Here is a 27,466-nt window from a genome sequence, read left to right on the forward strand (position 1 = left end):
GTACCTTGTTGATTTTGCGTATGAATTGTTATAAATCAGGATATTGTTCTATATTTTTTATTAAAAAAAAATATATCGATCGTAGAGCACTATATCGCGATATATCGTGAATGAATCGCAGCAGGCTTTAAGATATCGGTAAATATCGTATCGTAGTTCTTTATATCGATATTATATCGTATCGTGACAAAACCCGCGATTTACACCCCTATTATTTTCCATATGTCATTTATACTGCATACTGTAGAGAAAAAGTGGACCAGCACGGATTGTAGCAATATGCAAACAGGGCACGAGAGGTTTTCTTTCACAGTTGTGCTTGGTTGCCATGGTAATGGACAAAAACTATCACCTACAGTATTTTTTTTAAAGATGAAGACGCTGCCTAAAGAAGTTTCCAGCCAGAGTCACTGATACCGGAAATCAATAGGGCTGGATGGATAAGGAGAAAATGAGAGGGTGGCTGAGAGAGTTGTACATGAAGAGACCGGGTGTTTTTCTTTCACACATGGCCCTCCCTGTTCATCTGAGACTCCATGCATCTCACAACTGCTGTAAAAGCCAAGTTCAGAAAATTAATTAGAATTCTTCCATCATTCCAGGAGTATTAACAAAGGAACTCCAACTGTTAGACAGTCACGTGTCTGCGTAACCTGCCACCTAGCTGCTCCTTTTTCTCTGCATCGGCCGGTCATGGCAGTGCCCACACAATCAAGATGACCACCGGCACCTGTTCCCGCTTAGCGTACTGATTATTTAAACTCCGGACTCTCGTCTTCACTCTGTCAGGTCATTCTTTTACCCTGCCCGTGACGCCACCCCTGTGCTCACTGTGCTCACTGTGCTCTGCCCGAATGATTCCCGTTGCCGATGTTGCCCGTGTACCGACCCAACTCGCTTTGCTCGCTGCCTGTCCTGACCACATGCCCATCTTTGACCACGCTTTGATCGCCGCCTGCCCTGACCACCTGCTTGCCCCTGACCAGGACTATCAATCCAGTCTTCTACTTCCCCTTTGCCCTTTTTCAATAAAGATCCGTGCCGCACTTGGTCGCCCTGCCTTGATTGTGGCATGGACATTGGTGTGAACAGAGCAAAGTCAAGTTCCAAGCAGTGTGGGAGTAATGGATGTTAGCGACCACTCGTTTACTAAAACTGGCATTCCACATCAACGGCAAATCTTGCCATCATTCCAGGAAGATTAACAAAGGAACTCCAACGGCTGGACATTGGTGTGAACAGGGCATTCATAGTCAAATTGCAAGCAGCGTGAGAGCAATGAATGACAGACAGCAACCACACGTTTACTAAAACTAGCATTTCACATTAACGACAAACAAATTTACTAAGATTCAGAGGCAGCGCTGAGCGAGTTATGCCATCATATGTGAATAGAATGTGGATGCCTGAAAAAAGGCATCAGCTTTAACTGTTATCTGTGCTTTCTAGAAAGCCAAGATCATTACAACACGACTGACTCCAACAATGACGAGAAGGAACTTAGCATGTTAAATGGCAAACTTGCCGAGCTGTTTGATTCGGAAACAGCAGATGAAGACTTTGATGGATTTGTGGATAAATATTGCTGAACAATAATGTAAGTACAGTTCTGTACATTGTTAAATAGTTGAATGAAGTACAACAATAGTCGCTGTCGTGTTCCCACTACCTTTTTTCTATACCATATGCATGCATGCGTCCTATGATGCGGTGCGTCGTATATGTGGGTTAAGTACAGAAATGACTCTTGTAATTGAGTCTCCACATTTTAACCCGAAACGCCTTATGGTGGGGAAAATACGGTATTATGAATAAGGACGGAAGGGTGCCCAAGTTGCGGACAAAAGACGGAGAATAAAAATTTGGTAAACTGCCCACCTCTGTCCACGCCCTTCATGACCGTCACTCTGTTGTCGTTTTTTTTTTTTTTTAACTATGCCTACAAAACAAAAATACTATTCAAAATGCCCCTCTGGCTGTCAAGATTGTAAGAAGAAGAAAAAAAGTAAGATCGTTGAAAATTGTTGTCAGTTTTTTGGAGTGGAGGAAAACTATAAAATCATTCAATTCTTGTGAAAATAATATAAAATCAGCTTAGCAATTAAAGTTCTAAAAAAGTTGTCTCTTAAGTAGTCAGCAGTGACAATTTGTGCTCACACCTTGCAGACCCGCTGGGTGGATTGGCATGAATTATGGAGAGATTTAGTAAGCCAATTTGTTAGTGACCCGAGGTTCCACAAAGTAGTTCCAACTTTACTGCTCCATTTTTTCCTACCACTGGAGTGGTGCTAGAAGTGCAACCACCACCAAAACCATACCTCAAAAACATCGTAAATCAGGACTTTATTAAATCAAGGCACCAGTGCATATATGTACTATTTAGTACAATATTTAAAATCATATTTCTTGTTATTCCTAAAATAAACTGTCAATTTATTTCAAAATAGTAATACAGTGAGTATGTACAAAAAACAGTAACCATCACCCTAATTCTCATTGTGCATGATTATTTGATCTCATATAAAACTCCGATATTAGTAAGATATAACAATTGAAATATTTAAAATAATTTACTTGAGAAAATCAAGCCAAACTTACCCTGCGTGCTTCTTGTTGGAACTTGGCTGCTTTCTTGGTGTCAGCAACTGCTCTTTCTACAAAGCCCACTGATTGGTCCATGTTACTTTCAATTCTGTCAATCATGCCACCCTAAAAAATGGAAGGCAAGAAATAAAGAGCAAACACAGGCACACATTCTCCAGATGACAGATAGAAATTGTGATTCCAGAGCCATTCATTCACGGCACTTACGGTGGGTTGCAGCAACAAAATTTAAACTTTAATCAGGGATTAGTAAAATCATGTTTAAAAGTGAGGTGATCTGGTATATTAAGATTAAAATTAAGAAGACCTCTGTTGCATCGTTGCATCTCAGTTTAGTAAAAATCAGTTTAACGAAATATAAACACAATTCAATCCAATTTACAGAGATGATCGTGGATATTGAAATAATAATAAACAACAAATTATGGATTTAAATGGAGAGGCTGTCGCTACACCACTGTCAAGCCCCCTGTGTCGACAGGTGCTCTTTTTTCTCTCTCTCGATAAAACATTATGGCTTGTATCTGACAGAGGAACAGAGGTTTGGTTTGCGAATATTTGGATGTAACGAATGTTTTTTTGTTAGGGTTACGAGGTTCAAAGTTACAAAGACGTTTGCTAGACACTCGGGAACACCGTTTCTTTGGATGTGAAGAATGTTGTTTTATTGTGAGGGTTTATCCGAAGTTACAAAGACGTTTGCTAGACACTCGCGAACACCGTTTCTTGTCATTATGACGTTTTGAATCCCCTGACAGGAGTGCGGTGTCTACCACGTGCGCGCACACGTGGACATTCACCAATCAGTGAGGTGGGGTCTTGCATTGTTGCTAGTTAGCAAAAACGTTTGCCTATTGTAATTTGTTCACTTGATCTGCTACATTAAAATGGCTTGGCATCTTAAACTTTTCCTTCTTTGACAACAACTTGCTGAGCGAATTAATGGAGCAAATAGAAGATAGAAGAAAAACCAGACAACATGATGACAAAGAAATGATGCATACACTGGCAGTAACTGCCTGACAGTTGGCATAATAGATATAATTGGGGAAAAAGCAAAAACTATAAACTAAATCCACAGTTGTCCAAATCCATCCCTCCATCCATCCATTCATTTTCTATTCCGCTTGTCCCCCCGGGGGTCGTGGGCGTGCTGGAGCCAATCCCAGCTGTCAACGAGCAGTAGGCGTTGGACACCCTGAACCGGTTGCCAGCCAATCGCAGGGCACGCAGAGACGAACAACCATTCGCTCTTGCACTCACATCGAGGGACAATTTGTAATGCTCAATCAGCCTACAAAGCATGTTTTTGGGATGTGGGAGGAAACCGGAGTGCGCAGAGAAAATCCACGCGGGCACGTGGAGAACATGCAAACTCCATACAGGGAGGGCCGGAGGTGGAATCAAACCTGCACCCTCTTAACTGTGAGGCGGATGAGCTAACCAGTGCACCACCAAGCTGCCCCCCCTATCGAATTTCTTCAAGAAAATTCAATATTTTATGAAATAGTTAAAATCAAATTTGTTTTAATAGTACAAATTAAGATGAGTTCTAAAGAGGAGTTTTATTTCAAACTTGGTCTAAAGTTTGGTTCAATGCAATTTAAACTCTAGTTTTTAAAGTGAAACTTTGTTGGTTCAATCAATCTTTAGATTGCATAACAGTGTGATTAACCACAATCGGGCAGGATAAAATTATGTATAATTAAAACAAGGGCTGGGCGGCTCGGTGGGGCACTGGGTACAACGTCCGCCTCACAGTTAGGAGGGCGCAAGTTTGATTTCACCTCCGGCCCTCCCTGTGTGGAGTTTGCATGTTCTCCCCATGTCCGTGTGGGTTTTCTCCGGGTACTCCGGTTTCCTCCCACATCCCAAAAACATACTTGTGTCACGACTCGTCCCCGATCATGTCTGTGTGCTCGCCCTTCCCCTCCTGTGTGCCCATGATTAGTGTGATCATTCTCAACTGCCTCTTGTTACCTGTCTTGTATTTAAGTCCTGTCTGTGTGTCACTCCTTGTCGGATCATTGCTTGTCTGTTACGTGTCTGTTGTGTGTGCGTGCGTTGTGTGTTCGTGTCACGATGTCTTTTTGGTTCCTGTTGCTGTCGTCATGTCCTGCTGTCTTCTTGTTTCATGTCCCGGTCAGTCATTCAAGTTATTGTTTTGTTAAGTCATGTCAGTTTGCCTTTTGAGTTCGCCAATAAACCCTGGTCCAAGCTGCATTTGGTCGCCCTGCTCCATTCCCCATCCGAACTCGTGACAGAATGATCCGACCACTACAGCAACCAGCGCTTGGACCAACCGTTGCCCGCTCCCGCAACTGCTGCATGGTCGCCACAGAGCTGGGCTTCAGCGAGGCAAGACGCACGACCGCCCCCCGACCCAGTTCCGACGGTGCGGATGCTGCGGCTGCCACCAGTTCCGGCGGTGCGGATCCAGCGGCCGTCACTCAGTCGGCCTTCGGCGGCGTGTGACGAGTGGCCGCCACCCGACCCAGTTCCAGCGAGGCAAAATGCACGGTTGCCACCCAGACCCAGTTCCGACGGCGCGGATGGTGCGGATGCCATCAGTTCTGGCGGTGCGGATCCAGCGACCGTCACCCAGTTGGCCTTCAGCGGCGCATGACGCACAACCGCCCCCCGACCCAGTCCCGACGGCGCGGATGCTACAGCCGCCACCAGTTCCGGCGGCGTGGATCCAGCGGCCGTCACCCAGTCGGCCTTCGGCGGCGTGTGACGTGCGGCCGCCACCCTGAGCCAGTTCTGACAGCGCGGATGCTGCGGCTGTCACCAGTTCCGGCGGCGCGGATCCAGCGGCCGTCACCCAGTCGGTCTTCGATGCCGTGTGAAGTGCGGCCGCCTCCCCGTTCCCTCACGCCCCTTGTTGGACAGTTTGGGATTTTTTCTTTTTGGGACGTCGGGTGCCGTCCCTTGTGGGGGGGGTTCTGTCACGACTCGTCCCCAATCATGTCTGTGTGCTCGCCCCTCCCCTCCTGTGTGCCCATGATTAGTGTGATCATTCTCACCTGCCTGTTATTACCTGTCTTGTATTTAAGTCCTGTCTGTGTGTCACTCCTTGTCGGATAATTGCTTGTCTGTTGCGTGTCTATTGTATGTGCGTGCGTTGTGTGTTCGTGTCACGATGTCTTTTTGGTTCCTGTTGCTGTCGTCATGTCCTGCTGTCTTCTTGTTTCATGTCCCGGTCAGTCACTCAAGTTATTGTTTTGTTAAGTCGTGTCAGTTTGCCTTTTGAGTTCGCCAATAAACCCTGGTCCAAGCTGCATTTGGTCGCCCTGCACCATTCCCCATCCAAACTCGTGACAACTTGGTAGGCCAATTGAGAACTCCAAATTGCCCCTAGGTGTGAGTGCAAGTGCGGATGGTTGTATGTCTCTGTGTGCCCTGCGATTGGTTGGCAACCAGTTCAGGGTGTCCCCCGCCTACTGCCTGATGATGGCTGGGATAGGCTCCAGCACGCCCGCGACCCCCGTGGGGACAGAGTGGTACAGAAAATGGATGGATGGAAAACAAGGGCTTTCTCTTTCAGACAAAAGATTGTTTCCCCCGATAAGCTTTGTTTGTCACACTCCTATCACGTCTCGTATTTGCTCCTCGCTGTTTACGCGTTTCCTCGCGTGTCACTGATTGTTGTCATGGTTTCTGTTCGCGTCTCTGTCCCGTGTCTGTGCACTCGCTCCTCACCGTCGGTGTCTACCCATAATCAGTGCAATCACAGTCACCTGCCCCGCGTTACCTGTCTTGTATTTAGTAAGTCCTGTCCACGTGTCACTCCCTGTCTGATTGTTCTGTTAAGTCTGTTAGTCTGTCTCTGTTAAGTCTCTGTCCTGTTTGCCAGTCCTCTTGTACTGTCCTGTTGCCCCGTCCTGTTAGTTCCCGTTTGTTCCTGCCGGTTAGTCCTACCATGCTGTCCTGCTTGTTTATTCCTCTCATCCTCTCCTCCATCACCCTTTTCCCTTCAATAAATACTGGTCCAAGCTGCATTTGGTCGCTCTGATCCATTCCACCCGTGACAGAATGATCCGACCACTACAGCAACCAGCGCCTGGACCAACAACCACCACCTACTCCCGTTTCCGCAGCGCTGGACCCGCGGCCGCCATCGGACCTTGTCCCAGCGGCGCCGGACCCGCAGCCGGCATCGGATCTCATCCCAGCGACGCCAGACCCGTGGCCACCATTGGACCTCATCCGAGCTGCACTGGACCCGCGGCTGCCATCGGACCATGTCCCAGTGACGCCGGACCCGCGGCAGTCATCGGACCTCGTCCCAGCGGCACCGGACCAGCGATCATCACCTAACCCCGCTCCAACTGCGGCAACACGTGTCTCTGACCCCGTATGCCGCTGTGTGCGGTTCTGACTCCCTGTATGCTGCCGTATGCGGTTCTGTCTCCCCGTATGCCGCCAGGTGTGGTTCTGACTCCCTATATGCCACTGTGCGCACTACGAGCACAGAGACTTCGTTGCTGCCTGCTCGGACCCTGCGCCTGCCCAGTTAAATCTGACTCCGGACGTTCGTGGGTAATTTGGACCGGTGCGCTTCAGCCTGCACACACACACACACACACACACCATGTGGGAGTTTGGGATGTCGGGAACCGTCCCTCGTAGGGGGGTATTATCACGTCTCGTCTCCGCTTCTCACCGTTTCCTCGTGTCAGTGTTCGTTGCCATGGTTTCCGTTCATGTCTCTGTCCCGTGTCTGTGCACTCACTCCTCCCCGCCTGTGTCTACCTGTAATCAGTGCAATCACCATCACCTGCCCCTTGTTACCTGTCTTGTATTTAAGTCCTGTCTGCGTGTCACTCCCTGTCGGATCATTCTGTTAAGTCTCTGTTAGTCTGTCCCTGTTAAGGCTCTGTTAGCCCATCCTGTTTGTTAATCCTGTTCTCCCATCCTGTTAGTTCCTGCGGGTTAGTCCTCCCATGGACTCCTGCCAGTTAGTCCTCCCATGCACTCCTGTTTGTTTGTTCCACCCTTTTCCCTTCAATAAACCCTGGTCCAAGCTGCATTTGGTCGCCCTCCTCCATTCCGCCCGTGACAACTCCTCACTGCATTGTCTTTCAGTTGTTGAATAAAATGACAAAGTAATAGTTGATTTAGGCTTTATTCATTACTTAGGTTATGCTGAATATTGTTTTTTTTAATTTCACACAAAATGTGTACGCACACAAATTCTAATTAACGTTTTTGGTTGACATGAGCTTCCTTTAGAGAATACTAATCTGTTTAACTTTTATTTATCTGTCACATACCTGGTTCTCAACCAACATAGCAATATCAACAAACATGTCATGGAGTTCTTTGATGCTGCTCTCCAACCGAATGATGTCTTTATGACGAGCCTCAATCTCGTTCAAGGCCTGCTGGTTTATTTTTGAATCCATAATCTGAAAGAGATCACATTGTTTTTGAACCTGCAACCACACCAACCCCCATCAACTCACACATTTTTGCTGAACAGTTTCAAGTCAGCTTGACAAACGTGTTTTGGCATTTTGAGAAACAGAAAAATATAAATGAATAAATAAATAAATAAATAAATAAATAAGATGCAAGACGTGGCGGACAAACAACAATAGAGGGAAATTTAGGCTTTTTTTCTCGTCACTTTTTCAGGCACTGCTGTTTTTTCCATCTGCTTCCTCATCTTTGAGTTTGGTTCTTATCGTTCTTTTGTTATCGATCTTTTGTTATCGTTCTTTTCTTTGAACTTCTACAGCTTCATCCCCTATTCATTTCTTGTCAATTCGGGATTTCTGTTCAGGTATTTTCATAGTCCTGGGGGAACTGTCAAGGGCTCAGAACTATGCTACCATTTCGCAGCACCCCATCTTGGAAGAGTCTAAATATAGGCTGGCCCGAAGCGTTGTGCCATAAAATCAATAATAAGTTGCCCGCTGGAACTTTCACGGGAACCTGCGCGACCCAGAGCGAGCCACAGAAATGAAATTCGTCCTAACGGGAACGCGCACATGAGCCGCGCTCATGATCAGTTGCGACCGTGTCTCCTCCGTCCCTTCCCAGTTCACACGCACACAGGTGTCCGTTTGCAAGATAATCAGGGCCACAGATACTTCCTCATTCAAATGTCCACACACCAAGGGTTAGGGGACGCTAAAATCAGAGACGCTGGAAATGACGCTGCACAGGGAAAGGAAAAAAAAAAAAAAAACACAGACTACTGGTGAAAGCTGTCTACTTCATACTAACTCTACACCAGGGATGGGCAATTCCGGTCCTCGAGTGCCAATGTCCTGCATGTTTTCTATGTCACCCTGTTGGAACACAGCTGATTCAAATGGTCAAATAATTAGCAAGGTCTGCAGAAGCTAGATAACAATCCTGATCATTTGAACCAGGTGTGTTGCAGCAGGGAGACCTATAAAACATGCACGACACCAGCCTTCAAGTTCCTGGGAACCACAATCTCTCGGGACCTGAAATGGACCGGCCACATAGACTCTGTCCGGAAGAAGGCCCAGCAGAGGCTGTACTTCCTGAGACAGCTCAAGAAGTTCAACCTGCTGCGAGAGCTTCTGAAGACGTTCTACACTGCCATCATCCAGTCTGTCCTCTGCACCTCCATCACTGTCTGGTTTGGATCGGCCTCCAAACAAGACAAGTACAGACTGCAACATACAATCAGGACTGCAGAAAAGATAATTGGAATCAACCTCCCATCTATCCAAGACTTGTCCAGGACCAGGAAACGTGCAAGGAACATGTCTACAGACCCTTCTCACCCAGGTTGCAGTCTGTTTGAACTACTCCCCTCCGGACGGCGTTACAGAGCTCGGTACGCCAAAACCAGCAGACACAGAGACAGCTTCTTCCCCCAGGCTGTTGCTCTGATGAACTCACACCACTCTTAGAGTCTCAGAGTCATTACTGTGCAATAACATCCTGCTCTCCACACCTTTTTTGAATTTTTCTACACTGTTTGTACTATGTGTCCTCTCTGCATCCATTGCAGCCTGGTCATCCTGGAAGAGGGACCTTCCCATCTGTGGTCTCTTCTCAAGGTTTCTCATTTTCCCTAGCTGGAGTTTTGAGTTTTTCCTTGCCCTTTTGGGAGTTTAAGATCAGGGGATGTTTGAGAATATGTGCCATTTTTCACATGTCCTGAGTGTTGTTAGTCACCTAAATGTTGAACAGAGGGTGTGATTTACCGAAGTCAAATTCCTTGTTTGGCACGCTCAAACATAGCGAATAAAAACTCTTGAATCTTGAATCTTGAGGAATGTCGGTGAGAATGGTTGGCCCCTATACATTTGCATCTAACCAAATCTGGCCTGCTTTGCAAAAGGTTTGTACACCACTGATGTAGACAGACAATGTAAGAATCCTAACATATTAGTGCTGGATTGGTGAGGTCAGAGAGAAGGTGAGACATTGTGAATCCCACCCCCTCCAATATGATGGCTGCCTAAAAGTCTATCGAGAACTCAAGTGAGATCCATAATCGTGTTTTACAATATGTCTGTGTCCAAGATAAGCATGCTATAAGGGGCAACATTCAAATCGACAGTGCAACAAAAAATATTAATTACTTTTACATTATTATTTTTTTTTAGATTAGTATTGTTCGGTATTCGAACAAAAAATTCGAGATTTTTTTGGTTTGGATGTCGAACGAAATTTCGGTTGTCGAACCTCGCGAGATGAGCCGAGAGGACCCGCATGCCAACTGACTCGTTACTCCGAGGATTGCATCATTTCTAATCATGCCTCTAAAGGAAGAAAGTGAAAAGCGGAAAGTAGTGCGCAAAACAGTTGAATTAAAAAAAGAATTAATCGAGTTTCCCGATGGTTTTATGGGAGGGGACCAATAAACTTTTTTTTGGGTGAAAATACTTCCTGTACAAAAGAAAATGTTTTTGCTGTTTTTGCTCCACACGAACTTTGATACAGTACGTATACTGTATGTTATCTTTCATTAGAATTTCTGCAGGTTTTTTTTGTTTTTGTTTTTTGAAATTAAGAAAGAAAATGTTTATGCTGTTTTTGCTGCACACGAACTTTGATACAGTACGTTTACTGCATGTTATCTTTCATTGGAATTTCTGTAGTTTTTTTTGTTTTTGTTTTTTGAAATGAAGAAAACGTTTTTGCTGTTTTCTTTCACATGATCTTTGAAATATTGTCTTTCATTGGTAAAAAAAATTGATGTGCTTTTTTTCCCCTCACAATTTAAAAAGATATCTTTAACTATTAGAATGAAACACACAAGCGAGTTGCTACAGATACGGCAATACATTCCCCAGCCTAGCGTACTCTACTAATTCAGTTTATTATTTATATTATTTATTTATACATTACCTACTCACTTATTTATGCAGTTTATGGTGTAAAATAATGAAAAAAAAGGTTTAAAAAGGCGTTTTGTTTGGCTTGGAACGGATTATCTTTTTTCCATTACGGAATTCGAACGATTCACTTCTCGAACAGCCTTCTGGAACGGATTGTGGTCCATCCATCCATTTTCTATACCGTTTGTCTCCACGGGGGTCGCGGGCGTGCTGGAGCCTATCCCAGCGGTCATCGGCAGTAGGCGGGGGACGCCCTGAACCAGTTGCCAGCCAATCGCAGGGCACACAGAGACGAACAACCATCCACGCTCCTACTCACACCTTATGGGAATTTGGAGTGCTCAATCGGCCTACCAAGCATGTTTTTGGGTTGTGGGAGGAAACCAGAGTGCCCGGAGAAAACCCACGCAGGCATGGGAAGAACATGCAAACTCCACACAGGGAAGGCCGGAGGTGGAATCGAACTTGCGCCCTCCTAACTGTGAGGCAGATGTGTTAACCTGCCGCTCTAGTACAATATTACAGTGCTATTTTTTCCCCATGAACATACACATTACAACACTGTGATTTTTTGGGTTAGGGGAGCTATAAACGGATTGTTGGCATTTCCATGAACTTCAATGGGGAATATATGGTTTTTAGATATGAGTGTTTTGAGTTACAAGCTGGGGTGACAAAATGAATTAAACATTTGTTTCAGGGAACCACTGGATGTGTACAACAAGTATATTTACCCCAGCAGTGAAGACAGTTGAGTTGCCTCCTTCCAGCATCTCCTCCAGTTCTTCATCAGTTGTTACTTTGCCAGCTATAATTAAGTACAAAAATAAAAGGAAGCTTTTTATGTTTGTTTTAATAATCACCTCTTTTTGTCTTTGCTTTTGTTTGCTTGTTTTGAGGTTATTTGAGATTTTTGCATAAAAACACCACTATGGAATATATCATCACAGCATTAAGATGTGTTCATTATACCGATGCTTAGGAGTTTATGTGATACAAATCTTATTTTTTACATAAACTGTAATGGTAACTACAGCATGCAACTTACTGATCTCAAGCTGTCGGGCAATCCGTCCTTTACTCTTGTCTCTGAAGTCAACTTGCGCTTCATTGTATTTTGTCATGACCTCTACAAATTTCTTCGCCAAGATAGCATGCTGTGGAATTTAAATAATTTGTTATTTTTGTCTTTCACTGGTGTAAAATGATGATGAAAATGAAGACCTCATCATAATATGATAAGCTTCAATTGTGTGAATGCTCAGACAATTGTCATTATGGGCCAGATTTACTGAGATCCCAAATAATGAGTGCCAAATTTCATGTTCACTTTAACCGATTACAGCTGTTGTTGGTGGGGGAGTTGTATATTATCGAAAAAGATTGCCAAGGGTTTTTTAAGATCCTAATAATCAGTTACTAAACTGCTTGTTCACTCACTCTTGACAGATTGTGTAAACTTCTACCGACAGGTTTTAAAGCGGTGTAGAGGGTTTTGCTCTTTAGGTGCAGTAGATATAAAATGAAGTTTAAATTGATGGAATTGAAAGTGTGAGTGGAGAAAGCAAGCAAACATTAACGTATGACAGGAAAGAACAATAATAATTTAGGGGGAAGACAGTAACCACATAAAAGCTATATTTTATTTGATTAACCTGTCGACATCTGCACATCCTGGATGAACCTGTTAGAGTACACCCAAAAAACAAGTCTGGGAGAGGCCAACACCAATTGTTACAGACCTATCCAGATGAATGGAACTGCAGAATTGAATGGGAGGATTTTCACAGGTGAATGACCCCTTCATGTGACTGGCTTCAAGTTAGAAAATTGCTTGGCTGAATAGAATTTGTCGCGATAATGTTTTGTTTCTGGTATTTCAAAGTTGACACTTGCCTTCCATTTTGCCTGCGGCTCAGCGGTGCTGCATTTTTTGCACATGGCTTTCAGACAAGTAAAATGCAAAATTCATTCCTTAATCAGGTTTGAATCACTAATCTAACTAATTTGCAAAATGTATCTATTTACATATACTCCTTTTAGAATGCACAAAATGAAATGTGTAGCAATTTTGCGCATTTGGCAAACGCTGTCCTGGCTGCACCTTGTTAGTACAACAGGTTTGATTGATTGATTGATTGATTGATTGATTGATTGATTGATTGATTGATTGGTTGGTTGGTTGCTTGATTGATTGACGTGTTACCATTTTGTTTGTGGGAGCCATTAATTCTCCAAATGTTTTTCGCATTTGAAACTGTTGAGTAAATCACACGTTTCGGAAAAAATGTGTTGTTCTCTGTCAAATTATCAATAAACAATTAAAAGAAAATACTCTTATAATTAGAGTACAAGGCGTTTTAGAATCACATCATTTGAAGATTGTAATTGCAGTAATATATTACACATGCAAGCAATCCTAGAGCACTGATTTAATGTATAGTACATAATAAGAACACATCACACTGCTTTTCACTAGGTCAGGGGTGCCCACAATTTTAAGCATACAAGCTACTTATAAAATGGTATTTGCCCCAAATAATATGTATGTAAATATAATGTAAATCCATGGTAAGGCACCAAAAGGCATGCAACAAGCGTATGACTGGCTGCCCTGTATGTCAATCAAGTAACAATGGGTTATAAACGGAAGTATGCTTTTTTTAACGCATTCAATGCCGTTGGCAGGCAGCTACAGTGGAGCCTCGGTTTTCGACCACAATCCGTTCCAGAAGGCTTTTCGAGAAGTGAATCATTCGAATTCTGAATCATGTTTTTCCACTACAAAAAATGGAAAAAAAAAATCCGTTCCAAGCCAAATAAAATGCGTTTCTAAAGCATTTTGTCATTATTTTACACCATAAACTGCATAAATAAGTGATTAGGTAATGTATAAACAAATAATATAAATAATAAACTGAATTAATAGAGTAGGCTAGGCTGGGGAATGTATTGCCGTATCTGTAGCAACTCGCTTGTGTGTTTCATTCTAACAGTAAAAGATATCTTCTTAAATTGAGGGGAAAAAAGCACATCAAAGATCAAAGGTTTGTTAGTAAGCACAGTCGCCCCTCTCGCAACATCACTTCCTTTAGGAGCGTCTTTTTTTTTTTAGGACCGAGCTGATTGTCGATTTTGCGATGCAAAACTCCCGCGCCAACTCTGACACATGCACACCAGACACTTTGCGATTAAGTCTTTTTTAAACTCAACCGTTTTGCGCTCTACTTTCCTTTTTTCGCCATGATCAGCTTTACTGCTCCCACTTGGTTCCTTTGGAGGCATGATTAGAGTTGATGCAATCCTCAGAGTAACGAGAATGTAATAACAGTCAGTTGGCAGTCGACAACCGAAATTTCGTCCGACATCCGAAGCAAAAATCTCAAATTTTTTGTTCGAATACCGATTTGTTCGAGAACTGGGACGTTCGAAAACCAAGGCTCCACTCTATGTCAATGAAAATTGGAAGGACTGGCAGTGACTGAGGTAAAGCCATTAGAATAGCCGATGCTCCCTTAGATCTACTTAATGAGCACCCCCGCTCTAGATGTTTGCTGTTCTAACCTGTGATTTTCTTATCCTGAGGTCAGCAGAGGCCCTCTCATCTTTGTTTGTCTCGAGCTGGTGTTCAATGCCTGTTAGAATATTTGTGCATACTGTACATGAGTACATGTGTGAAATCTTTTTTCTTTTTTACTTCTCAAGAAAAACATCAACATGTTCCTGGTGGAATAGTTACAATTATAATATAGTTATAATAGTATTATTTATGAGCACTAGATAAATATTCTACACAACTGTGTTCAAATGCCAGATGTAATACAATTTCGGAAGCTTTTCCATGATTAATGTGGTCTATAGCCTGTACAACTCCACTGGAAAACAAACATTTTTGGATGGTGAAGTAAAACTTCCCCCGTGAGTCGTCACCTTATCGTGGTGGAGAGGTTTGCGTGTCTTAATGATCCAAGGAGCCAATTGTCTGGGGCTTTATGCCCCTGGCAGGGTCACCCATGGTCAAAGGGTCCTAGGTCCCCTCGGTCAGACAAAGCACGACTCACAAGAAACCGTTATGAAGAATAAAATAAATGGATTTCGTTTTCCCTCGCCCGGACGCGGGTCACCAGAGCCCACCCTCTGGAGCCAGGCCTGGAGTCGGGGCTCGAAGGCGAGCGTCTGGTGGCCAGGCCTTCGCCAATGGGGCCCGGCCAGGCACAGCCTGAAAAGGAAACGTGGGTCCCCGTTCCAATGGGCTCAACACCTGTGGGAGGGGCCAAAGGGGTCGGGTGCTAAGTGAGCTGGGCGGCGGCCAAAGGTGGGGACCTTGGCAAGTTCGATCCCCGGCTGCAGAAGCTGGCTCTTGGAACATGGAATGTCACCTCTCTGGCTGGAAAGGGGAGCTGGTGTGCGAGGCAGAAAAGTTCCGACTAGACATAGTCGGACTTGCCTCCACACACAGTTTGGGTTCTGGTACAAGGTCTCTTGAGAGAGGCTGAACTCTCTTCCATTCTGAAGTTGCCCACGGTGAGAGGTGTTGAGCAGGTGTGGGCATACTTATTGCCCCCCGGCTTGGTGCCTGCACATTGGGGTTCACCCCGGTGAACGATAGGGTAGCCTCCCTTCGTCTTCGGGTGCTGCCCCCGCGTCCCGACCCCAGATAATCGGAACAAGAAGGATGGATGGAAGTAAAACAAAATAACAGAGCTCATATTGTTGTAAATGTGCACTCCTTGTTTAACAGGATGTGGCTGAACCAATCACCTTCAAACACTTGTTAAAAGTCATTTGGCTTCTTAAAATAAATGTAAGCAATAGCCTTTGTGTACTACTTTGAATGATGAGCACTGTTGTGTTTGCTCCAATCATGAGATTAGGTCTAAAACATTAACCCTGAATCATATTTCATATCACCATTGTTGGGGCATCTGATCGGAAATGTGGCCATAAGGTGGTTGGTGCCTATCATAGTGGCAATCCTCGAACTTGCTGGTGGGTACTAAATTTCGTCAAGCTGAAGGAAGAAACTTTAACTGCCAAATTATATTTGTCATTTATTTGTTTGGATTATTATTGTATGCATGTTTTGTATTCAGAGTTTCTTTCGCGGATTGTGACTTGCACCCGGGCCAGTACTGACTATGTACTTCATTTGTTGCACTGGGGACCCGTTTGGCGGCGGCACTTCCTGTTCGTGTTGTACGTGTTGTCACCGTTTGGAGGATAGCATGTTTGCGTTCCATTGCTGTCTGTAAAGATTTGGACTCGTTCCCTTTTTGGTGTTGTGCAGCCATCGAGGTACGACATACGGGACTGTCTCAGAAAATTTTAATATTGTGATAAAGTTCTTTATTTTCAATTAAAAAAAACAAAAATTTCATACATTCTGGATTCATTACAAATCAACTGAAATATTGCAAGCCTTTTATTATTTTAATGTTGCTGATTATGGCATACAGCTTAAGAAAACTCAAATATCCTATGTCAAAATATTAGAATATCATGAAAAAGTATCCTAGTTGGGTATTCAACTAATCACTTGAATCGTCTAATTAACTCGAAACACCTGCAAGGGTTTCCTGAGGCTTGAGAAACACTCAGCTTGGTTCAGTAAACTAAATCACAAGCATGGGGAAGACTGCTGATCTGACTGCTGTCCAGAGGACCATCAGTGACACCCTCCATCAGGAGGGTAAGACACAAGAAATTTCTCAAAGAGCAAGCTGTTTACAGAGTGCAGTTTCAAAGCACATCCACAAAAAGTCTGTTGGAAGGGGGAAATGTAGCAGGAAACGCTGCACAACCAAGAGAGATGACCGCACCCTTAACAGCATTGTGAAGAAGAGTCGCTTCCAGAATTTGGGGGAGGTTCAAAGACAGTTGACTGAAGCTGGAGTCCAGGTATCAAAAGCCACTGTTCACAGACGTGTCCGGGAAATGGGCTACAATAGCCGTATTCCCATGGTCAAGCCACTTCTGAACTCAAGACAACGGAAGAAGCGTCTGATTTGGGCTATGGAAAAGAAGCACTGGACAGTTGCAGAGTGGTCCAAAGTCCTCTTTTCAGATGAAAGCAAGTTTTGTATTTTATTTGGAAGCCAAGGTGCCAGAGTCTGGAGAAAGGCTGGAGAGGAGCAAAATCCAAGCTGCTTGAAATCCAGTGTGAAGTTCCCACAGTCAGCGATGGTTTGGGGAGCCATGTCAGCTGCTGGTGTTGGTCCACTGTGTTTCATCAAGTCCACCAAGTCAAGTAAATGCAGATTTTAGAGCACTACATGCTTCCATCTGCTGAAGAGCTATTTGGAGGTGATGATTTTCATTTTCCAGCATGATCTGGCACCTACCCACAGTGCCAAAACCACCAGTAAATGGTGTACTGATCATGGCATTACTGTCCTCGATTGGCCTGCCAATTCTCCTGAGCTGAACCCCATAGAGAATTTGTGGGGTATTGTGAAGAAGAAACTGAAAGACACCAGACCCAACAATGCAAATGAGCTAAAGGCAGCTATTGAAGCATCCTGGGCATCCATGACACCTCAGCAATGCCAGAGGCTAATTGCCTCCATGCCACGCCGCAAAGATGCAGTAATCCGTGCAAAAGGATTCCCAACCAAGTACTGAGTGCATTAATGGACATTTTCAAATGTTTGATTTTGTTTTGCTGTTATAAATCTTTTATTTAACTTGGTCGGAGGAAATATTCTAATATTTTGAGATTGGATTTTTGAGTTTTCTAAAGCTGTAAGCCATAATCAGCAAAATTAAAATGATAAAAGGCTTGCAATATTTCAGTTCACTTGTAATGAATCCAGAATGTATGACATTTTTGTTTTTTTAATTGCATTACAGAAAATAAAGAACTTTATCACAATATTCAAATTTTCTGAGACAGTCCTGTAGTTGCTTGTCACGTTGTTGATGCTGAAGTTTGTTTGTGTTTGTTGGACATTTCTTTTATTGCTTTTTCCGAGTGTATGTTTTATATGATTCTATGTCTGTTTGTAGTTTGACGGAGACAAAGGTGACAAATGGAGACTATACGTCTACTGTAAAAAACTCTGGTGTAGTCTATCCGGAGGGAGTGATAGAGACCATCTGGCCCTGTAGGACTCTGAAGGACGCTGATATGCCAAGTGGAACGCTGTTTGGACGGACGGATGGATGTTATTTTGTAGTCCAAGGTTGAATTTTTTGGCCAAAATACCAAACGATGTTTGGTGCAAACACAACACTGCTCGTCTTCAAAAGACCACAATACTTAGTTAAGATTGGTGGTGGAAGCATCATACTTGGCGTTTTTTTCCTTTAGCTGGGCCTTGGGCCCGATACAGGCAGGTTGAAGTAGTAGTCAGTCTTAGCATAAAACTTCTATGCTTGGTTAAAAACTCTTACATGGTTTAACTTGGTAACTGTCATATGAAGTGGACTCGCGGGAACAGAAACCTTGAAGACAAAACGCTGATTCCAATGACATCACATAATCTCATCCGAGTCTGCCATTATCCATCCATCCGTTTTCTGTACTGATTGTTCCCATGGGAGTCGCGAGCGTGCTGGAACCTATCCCAGAAGTCATCTGAACTGGTTGCCTGCCAATCGCAGGCCACACAGAGACAAACTTGCACTCACATCGACGGGCAATTTGATGCTCAATCGGCCTTTTTGTGATGTGGAGAAGTTGTGATGAAGGGCCCAGAGAAAAAACACGCAGGCACGGGGAGAACATAGAAACTCCACTCTGGGTGGGACAGAGGCGGAATCGAATCCGCACCCTCTGAACTGTGAGGCAGACGTGCTAACCAGTGTACCGCCGTGCTGAATTTTATTTTTAATTTCCTATCCCCATTTGAATGAGTGAACGAATTCTATCTTCACAGGTCACTCTTGGAACCAACAAAACCTTGCATCTCATTTACAGTAGATCCCTGGATCTCGACCGTTCCAGAAGAAGCGTCAAAAAGCATTTCAAAGCAATTTGTCTAAGTTTGTCTAAAACAGTACATAAAACCACAAAAATACAGTACAACAAATGTTTGGAGTACAGCCTTACGTGGTCCGTACACTATTTTAACACTAAACGTACTTACCCATCTATCTATCTATCTATCTATCTATCTATCTATCTATCTATCTATCTATCTATCTATCTATCTATCTATCTATCTATCTATCTATCTATCTATCTATCTATCTATCTATCTATCTATCTATCTATCTATCTATCTATCTATCTATCTATCTGTCTGTCTGTCTGTAAGTCTGTCTGTAAGTCTGTCTGTCTGTCTGTCTGTCTGTCTGCCCTCGCAGACGCCCACCCGCCCATCTGTCCGTCCGTCCGTCTGCCTGCTCTCTTGTCCAACACAATACAAGGTAGCGTACTGACTCTTGAGCTTGTTTCTTGCGTTGTTGGCAGATTTCTTAATCTCATTGGTCACTGCTTCAAGATCATCCTGTGTTTCTAAATACAGAAATAGGAATAGGGAAGGGGGGGGTATCAACGGAGAGACCATGCAAAGTACAATGAGTGCTGACGTACTACAAGGATATGAACATACAGCACTGCAGAGAAATGATTGTGAATTTAAGCACCTGTTGTTGGTCTGGGGGTTTTGAGTGTGTGTGTGTGGGGGGGGGGGGTTGTGTGTGTGTGTGCGCATACGTCTTTGTGTGCGTGTGCGTACATGTGTGTGTGTATACATACGTGTGTGTGTGTGTGTGTGTGTGTGTGTGTGTGTGTGTGTGTGTGTGTGTGTGTGCACGCGCGTGAGTCAGTGTGAAACTGAAGGTAATTTACTCTGGTCAGATGTGGGGGAGGATAAGATGGTGGAGTAGAGTTTTTTTATTTCTGTTATGCTCTCATCAGTCTTTTCAATACTGGAGCGGATATCCTCAATCTAAGAAAAGAGCCACATACAGACCATATGAAAAACAATTTATATTTTGATCAAATTAACATTAATTAAGAAAAATACCTGGGCAAAAAAATCTTCCATAAAATCCTCATTCTGCATGGGAACCTCAACGTCATCCCCTCCAACATCACTTGTCTGAAACCATATCGGAATACGTACATTAAAGAGGAGATTCAGACTCTTTAAGCAGTATCTACATCAGTATGCATTCTTTAAAGCATCAGTTATGTACTTCATGTGCTCAATGTAAAAACACAAAACTTTGTTTCGTGTCTGGTCAAGAAAGAAAGAAAGAAAGAAAGAAAGAAAGAAAGAAAGAAAGAAAGAAAGAAAGAAAGAAAGAAAGAAAGAAAAGATTTACAACATAGTGCTGTGCCATAATTTTCAGATCAAATTTGAATAGTTGTCCCTCGCAAAAAAAAAAAAAGACTATAATTGAAAATATTTGAGCACATAGAAAGATGTATGGCATGAGGTGTCCTTTTTTTGGGATCATAATAAAGTAAATCTAGTAATGATCTCTTTTCAAAAAGAAAACTACATTTTAAAAGTTTTTCAAGTGATTTTCATGTGATGTTAGGTGGCATATAACAAGTTGTGTTGAACAATTCTGGTATTGAGGAGATTATATTATATTTTTAAATATTTAATTTCTAAACTTTGTTTTTAACTTCTGTTTGTTCTTTTGAATTCTCTTAAATTGTGGCTGCTGTACACTGGAATAACTTATCTTGAATTGCCTACATAATATAAATTTCTCTTCATAAATTAATTTTCTTGAAATACTCAAATAATTTATTGAGTAATTTTAAGGATTTCTGCACGATTGGTACTATATTTTAAATACTTTTCAAAATCTCAAGTAACCCCTTCACATGGCCCCAGGAGTACACGTACCCCGGTTTGAGAACCACTGCAATAGGTCATACATTGGGTTTGAACAAGCGATTTTTAACCTATGGTATATTTATAGAGTTTGCTTCTAAGTCAGGTTTCATATTAATACATCAATTTAGTTGATGAGCAACAGTGATGTGCATAATAAATCATCCCAACGGGATATTGAGTTGACAACAACAACACAAAGGTTGTCCTCACAAGAGCCTATACCCTTAGGGAAGAACCATTAGCATTCTGCCTACCTCCTTGAGCTGTGCCAGTCTGTCCTTCATCATGAGGAAATGCTAAACAAAAAATGTATTTGTTAAAAGAGATAATAAATGCAATCAATTTAGGAAATTGTAGGGTGAAACTAACTGAATAAATATATAATAGAAATTACTGATTCGGTTGTACTCCCCTCTCTAATGAGACATTGCTCTCTATCTAATCTGAGGTTTCGCTAAGCCTCTCTCCTCTAAGAACAGATTAGGGTAGTAGTTCAGGATGACAAACCTGTCCCCCTCCCCCACAAATTCCAAGTCAGGTTTATAGACTTTATATTCCCAAAGTAAGGAATTATGCCACTTAGAATTTACAGTATTAGGCTATGTTTTGTATCATGATGTTTTGTTCCAAAAAAATTAATATACTGTGAAAGATCAACCCACTTTATCACATAAAGTTTCCACACAAATGGATTCCTGCAGTTTTTGACTAACGCTAACTTGACCTACCGTAATTTTCGGACTAAAAGTCGCGCCGGAATATAGGTCGCATTAGCCATAAAATGCACAATAACGTGAAAAAAATCATATATAGGTCGCTTCGGAGCATAAGTCGCATATTGGGGGGAAATTTATTCGACAAAATCCAACACCAAGAACAGACATGAACGAGCAACAACAGGCTAAACGATAGGTATGCTAACGTGACATAAATACGAACGAAAAGCTGAGAACGGGCCTGACGTAACATTCTGAGTTATTAAAAAAACTATTACATAAACAAAACGTTTATAAAACCATCTGTCTCACTCCAATTCATTAAATCCATCGATCGTCCTTTGTCAACAATGGGTGCGTGCCGCTGACGGCGCTTGAACTTCAAAATATTCCACAGGCCCATAAAACGATATATAAATTTGATATTAAATAACTATTATATAAGCAATAATATTATCAAACCATCTGTGCACTCTAAATCATTAAATCCATCCATCCATCCATCTTCTTCCGCTTATCCGGGGTCGGGTCGCGGGGGCAGCAGCTTCAGGAGGGACTCCCGGGGGATCCCAAGGCGTTCCCAGGCCAGCTGAGAGACATAGTCTCTCCAGCGCGTCCTGGGTCGTCCCCGGGGTCTGCTACCGGTGGGACATGCCCGGAACACCTCCCTAGGGAGGCGTCCAGGAGGCATCCTGATGAGATGCCCGAGCCACCTCATCTGGCTCCTCTCAACGTGGAGGAGTAGCGACTCTACTCCGAGTCTCTCCCGGATGACCGAACTTCTCACCCTATCTCTACCTATGAGTTTACCCTAAACTCATTTCGCCTATTTCACCTATGGTCACGACCCATAGCTCGTGACCATAGGTGAGGGTAGGAGCGTAAATCGACCGGTAAATCGAGAGCTTCGCCTTTTGGCTCAGCTCTCTCTTTACCACGACGGACCGGTACAGAGTCCGCATTACTGCCGACGCTGCACCGATCCGCCTGTCGATCTCGCGCTCCATCCTCCCTTCACTCGTGAACAAGACCCCAAGATACTTAAACTCCTCCACTTGGGGCAGGACCTCATCCCCGATCTGGAGAGGGCATTCCACCCTTTTCCGATCGAGGACCATGGACTCGGATTTGGAGGTGCTGACCCTCATCCCAACCGCTTCACACTCGGCTGCGAACCGCTCCAGTGAGAGCTGGAGATCACGGCCTGAAGAAGCCAACAGCACCACGTCGTCTGCAAAAAGCAGAGACGCGATGCTGAGGTCCCCAAACCAGACACCCTCAACGCCTCGGCTGCGCCTAGAAATTCTGTCCATAAAAATTATAAATATAATCGGCGACAAAGGGCAGCCTTGGCGGAGTCCAACCCTCACTGGAAACGAATCCGACTTACTGCCGGAAATGCGGACCAAACTCTGGCATCGGTGATACAGGGACCGAACCGCCCTTATCAGTTGGCTCGGTACCCCGTACTCCCGAAGCACCCCCCACAGGACCTCCCGAGGGACACGGTCGAACGCCTTCTCCAAGTCCACAAAACACATGTGGACTGGTTGGGCGAACTCCCATGCACCCTCGAGGATCCTGCTGAGGGTGAAGAGCTGGTCCACTGTTCCACGGCCAGGACGAAAGCCACACTGTTCCTCCTGAATCCGAGGTTCGACCTCCCGACGGACCCTCCTCTCCAGCACCCCTGAATAGACCTTACCAGGGAGGCTGAGGAGTGTAATTCCCCTGTAATTGGAACACACCCTCTGGTCCCCCTTCTTAAAGAGGCACTGTCCCCGATGTCCACGCGATGCTGTAGAGACGTGTCAGCCATGACAGCCCCACAACATCCAGAGCCCTTAAGAAATCCGGGCGGATCTCATCCACCCCCGGGGCCTTGCCACCGAGTTTTTTAACTACCTCAGTGACCTCAACCCCAGAAATTGGAGAGTCCGCCTCAGAGTCCCCAGGCCCTGCCTCCACAATGGAAGGCGTGTCGGTGGAATTGAGGAGGTCTTCGAAGTATTCTCCCCACCGACACACAACGTCCCGAGTCGAGGTCAGCAGCACGCCATCTCCACTGTAAACAGTGTTGACGTTACACTGCTTCCCCCTCCTGAGACGCCGGATGGTGGACCAGAATTTCCTCGAAGCTGTCCGGAAGTCATTCTCCATGGCCTCGCCAAACTCCTCCCACGCCCGGGTTTTTGCCTCAGCAACCGTTCCGCTTGGCCATCCGGTACCTGTCAGCTGCCTCGGGAGTCCCGCAGGCCAAAACGGCCCGATAGGACTCCTTCTTCAGCTTGACGGCATTAGGGGATTGCCGCCACGACAGGCACCAATGACCTTACGGCCGCAGCTCCGGTCGGCCGCCACAACAATGGAGGCGCGGAACAAGGTCCACTCGGACTCAATGTCCCCCGCCTCCCCCGGGACCTGGGAAAAGTTCTGCCGGAGGTGGGAGTTGAAGCTCTTCCTGACAGGGGATTCCGCCAGACGTTCCCCGCAGACCCTCACAGAATGTTTGGGTCTGCCAGGTCGGACCGGCATCTTCCCCCACCATCGGAGCCAACCCACCACCAGGTGGTGATCAGTTGACAGCTCCGCCCCTCTCTTTGCCCGAGTGTCCAAAACATGCGGCCGCAAATCCGATGACACGACTACAAAGTCGATCATCGAACTACGGCCTAGGGTGTCCTGGTGCCAAGTGCACACATGGACACCCTTATGTTTGAACATGGTGTTCATTATAGAAAATCCGTGTCGAGCACAGAAGTCCAATAATAGAACACCGCTCGGGTTCAGATCGGGGGGGCCGTTCCTCCCAATCACGCCCTTTCAGGTCTCACTGTCATTGCCCACGTGAGCATTGAAGTCACCCAGTAGAACGATGGAGTCCCCAGAAGGAGCGCTCTCCAGCACCTCCTCCAGGGACTCCGAAAAGGGTGGGTACTCTGAACTGCCGTTTGGTGCATAGACACAAACAACAGTCAGGACCCGTCCCCCCACCCGAAGGCGGAGGGAGGCTACCCTCTCGTTCACCGGGGTGAACCCCAATGTGCAGGCGCCCAGCCGGGGGGCAATAAGTATACCCACACCTGCTCGACGCCTCTCACCGTGGGCAACTCCAGAGACCTTGTACCGGAACCCAAACTGTGCGTGGAGGCAAGTCCGACTATATCTAGTCGGAACTTTTCTGAATCGCACACCAGCTCGGGTTCCTTTCCAGCCAGAGAGGTGACATTCCATGTCCCAAGAGCCAGCTTCTGCAGCCGGGGATCAGACCGCCAAGGTCCCTGCCTTTGGCCGCCGCCCAGCTTGCAATGCACCCGACCCCTTTGGCCCCTCCCACAGGTGGTGAGCCCATGGGAAGGGGAACCCACGTTTCCTTTTCGGGCTGAGCCCGGCCGGGCCCCATGGGCGAAGGCCCGGCCACCAGACGCTCGCCTTCGAGCCCCGCCTCCAGGCCTGGCTCCAGAGGGGGGCCCCGGTGACCCGCGTCCGGGCGAAGGAAAACGTGATTCAATAATTGTTTTCATCATAAGGGGTAATGTGAGCCGTGCTTTGTCTGGCCCCTCACCTAGGACCCGTTTGCCATGGGTGACCCTACCAGGGGCATGAAGCCCCAGACAACATGGCTCCTAGGATCATAGGGGCACGCAAACCCCTCCACCACGATAAGGTGACGACTCACGGAGGGGTCATTAAATCCATCGATCAAATTCCTCGTCCTTTGTCAACAACGCTGCGCGTGCGTCCTGACGTCAGCCTCGTCGTTATTCCACAGATCTAGTATATAACTATATTGTAGCGTTAACAAAGTACAAGGAAAGACATGGGTTTGGTAAACAGCTCTTTATTTAACAAAACAAACTTCCAGGCGTGTGGCGGCGTGGACTTCTAGCCGCGGAGGTGGAAGAGAGATCCATAGAATAGGACCAGGCGTGCGTAAAAGCCATGACCGAGCCCCATCCACCGTCCCCGGACAGCCAGCCGGCCGAGCGCCGGCCCCCAATTTCTATCCACGGAGGTGAAAGAGAGCTCCGTAGAGTAGGACCGGGCGTGCGTAAAAGCCATGTCCGAGCCCCATCCACCGTCCCTGGACAGCCACCCGGCCGAGTGCCGGCCCCCGACTTCAACCCACGGAGGTGAAAGAGAGCTCCGTAGAGTAGGACCGGGCGTGCGTAAAACCCATAATAGTTCTTCAAACCTTCTGTGTCACTCCAAATCCTTAAATCCTTCAAACACTTTGTCCTCCGTGTCACTTAGAAACAAAGCCGCTTATGGTGCCGGTAGTACGTGGGGCCCTTCGTCATCTTCGTCATCCCGTGATCAATCTTTGTCCTTTTTGTAAACAACCGCCACGCCGCGTCGCGCTGCGGACGTCACTTGAAATTCAAATTACAGTAATCCCTTGCTACATCGCAGTTCGTTTATTGCGGTTTCACTTTTTTGGGGGGAAAATTTTTGGAAAAAAACACAAGTCGCTCCTTATTATAAGTCGCCCCCCCACCCAAACTATGAAAAAAAACGCGACTTATAGTCCAAAAATTACGGTAGTTCTTAAAGTGTAGTTAAAGTGTAGGTCCCACATTGTTATACAGTACATTGAGGTTCAATTATTGCGGCATCGGTACATTGCGGAATTTCTTCCAAAAAAAAAAAATTCTCAAATTCAAAATAAACCTACTAAATTGAGGAATTCTGTCACGAAACTTGCCTACATGCCACACTATTGCAGTACATACACTTGTACCTTTTTATAAAAAATAGTTGTTATAATAATAAGAGTTCTAAAAACATATTTACAGTATTGAACCTTCCATACATCCATCCATTCTCTGTACCGCTTAGTCCCCACGGGGGTCGCGGGCGTGCTGAAGCCTATCCCAGCCGTCATCGGGCAGTAGGCGGGGGGCACCCTGAACTGGTTGCCAGCCAATCGCAGTATTGTTGTAAAAAAAAAATGTTATAATAATAAAAGACTTCTAAAAACATATTTACAGTATGTACACTTGTACCTTGTTATAAAAAAGTTGTTGTAATAAAAAAAGAGTTCTAAAAACATATTTACAGTATGTATACTTTTGCTACTTGTATATGTAGTATATATATATATATAATACTGTAATATATATATACATATATATGTCTCTCTCTCACACACACATACACACACACACACGCGTTTCATATTTATATTTATATTACTTATATTTGTATTTATATTTATATACATTTATACATATTTATGTGTTTGAAACTATTATTTAATGTTCTAATGATAACTTATATGGTTTAATATACACTTATTGATACACAAACAATGTCTGTATGTTAAAAAAAGGGTGACACTACTTCGCGGATTTTCACATAATGCTTGGATAATGTCTTGGAACCATTTCTCCGTGATAAATGAGGGATCACTATATATATATATATATATATATATATATATATATATATATATATATATATATATCATCATCATCGGCATCACAGTCACGAAATACCATAGATTTCTTGTGTCTGGAGGTTAGATGTTCTTTGCACAGCGTCTGCTGTGGCTGGTGAGTCCTATCCGTGAGAGGCAGACACGACCACAGATGTTACAGATGTGGGCCAGACCCGGTGGAGGTGGGGGCATGGTGGCTTGCTGCCTCCTCAATTTCCTTTTTGTTTCTCGGTGTTGAGCCAGGGTGATTTCGTAGGTCTGCAGCCCGTTTTGGAGAGCCTGTTGCCATTCGTGACCATCCTGGGCGACGTCTTCCCAGATGGCTGGGTTGATGTTGAAGGATTTGAGGTCTTGTTTGCAGACATCCTTGTAGCAGAGCAGTGGGCGGCCTACTTGCCTTTTGCCTGATTTTAGCTCTGCATATAAGATGTCCTTTGGCATACGACCATCTTCCATCCGACGGACATGGCCCAGCCAACGGAGACGCCGCTGCTTCAGCAGGGAGAGCATAGTGGGGAGCTGTGCACTCTCCAGGACTGCACTGTCTGTGATCCTGTCCCGCCAGGTGATGCC

General features: G+C 44.8%; 1 protein-coding gene across 1 annotated transcript in view; it reads right to left on the reverse strand.

The window, feature by feature from the left end:
• Positions 1-21,021, reverse strand: part of LOC133151624 (syntaxin-3-like) — a 40,709-nt gene extending 19,688 nt beyond the window's left edge. Inside the window, exons 1-9 of the mRNA XM_061274808.1 lie at positions 20,992-21,021; positions 19,910-19,984; positions 19,732-19,831; positions 19,321-19,395; positions 14,502-14,572; positions 11,986-12,094; positions 11,672-11,745; positions 7,881-8,015; positions 2,599-2,709 (exon numbers count right to left, since the gene is read on the reverse strand). Coding sequence (XP_061130792.1) covers positions 2,599-2,709; positions 7,881-8,015; positions 11,672-11,745; positions 11,986-12,094; positions 14,502-14,572; positions 19,321-19,395; positions 19,732-19,831; positions 19,910-19,984; positions 20,992-21,021 — 780 coding nt within the window. The remainder of the gene's footprint in view (positions 1-2,598; positions 2,710-7,880; positions 8,016-11,671; positions 11,746-11,985; positions 12,095-14,501; positions 14,573-19,320; positions 19,396-19,731; positions 19,832-19,909; positions 19,985-20,991) is intronic.
• Positions 21,022-27,466: the final 6,445 nt, after the last annotated feature.

Source organism: Syngnathus typhle, linkage group LG3 (genome assembly GCF_033458585.1).
Source record: "Syngnathus typhle isolate RoL2023-S1 ecotype Sweden linkage group LG3, RoL_Styp_1.0, whole genome shotgun sequence".
NCBI classification, from domain to species: domain Eukaryota; kingdom Metazoa; phylum Chordata; class Actinopteri; order Syngnathiformes; family Syngnathidae; genus Syngnathus; species Syngnathus typhle.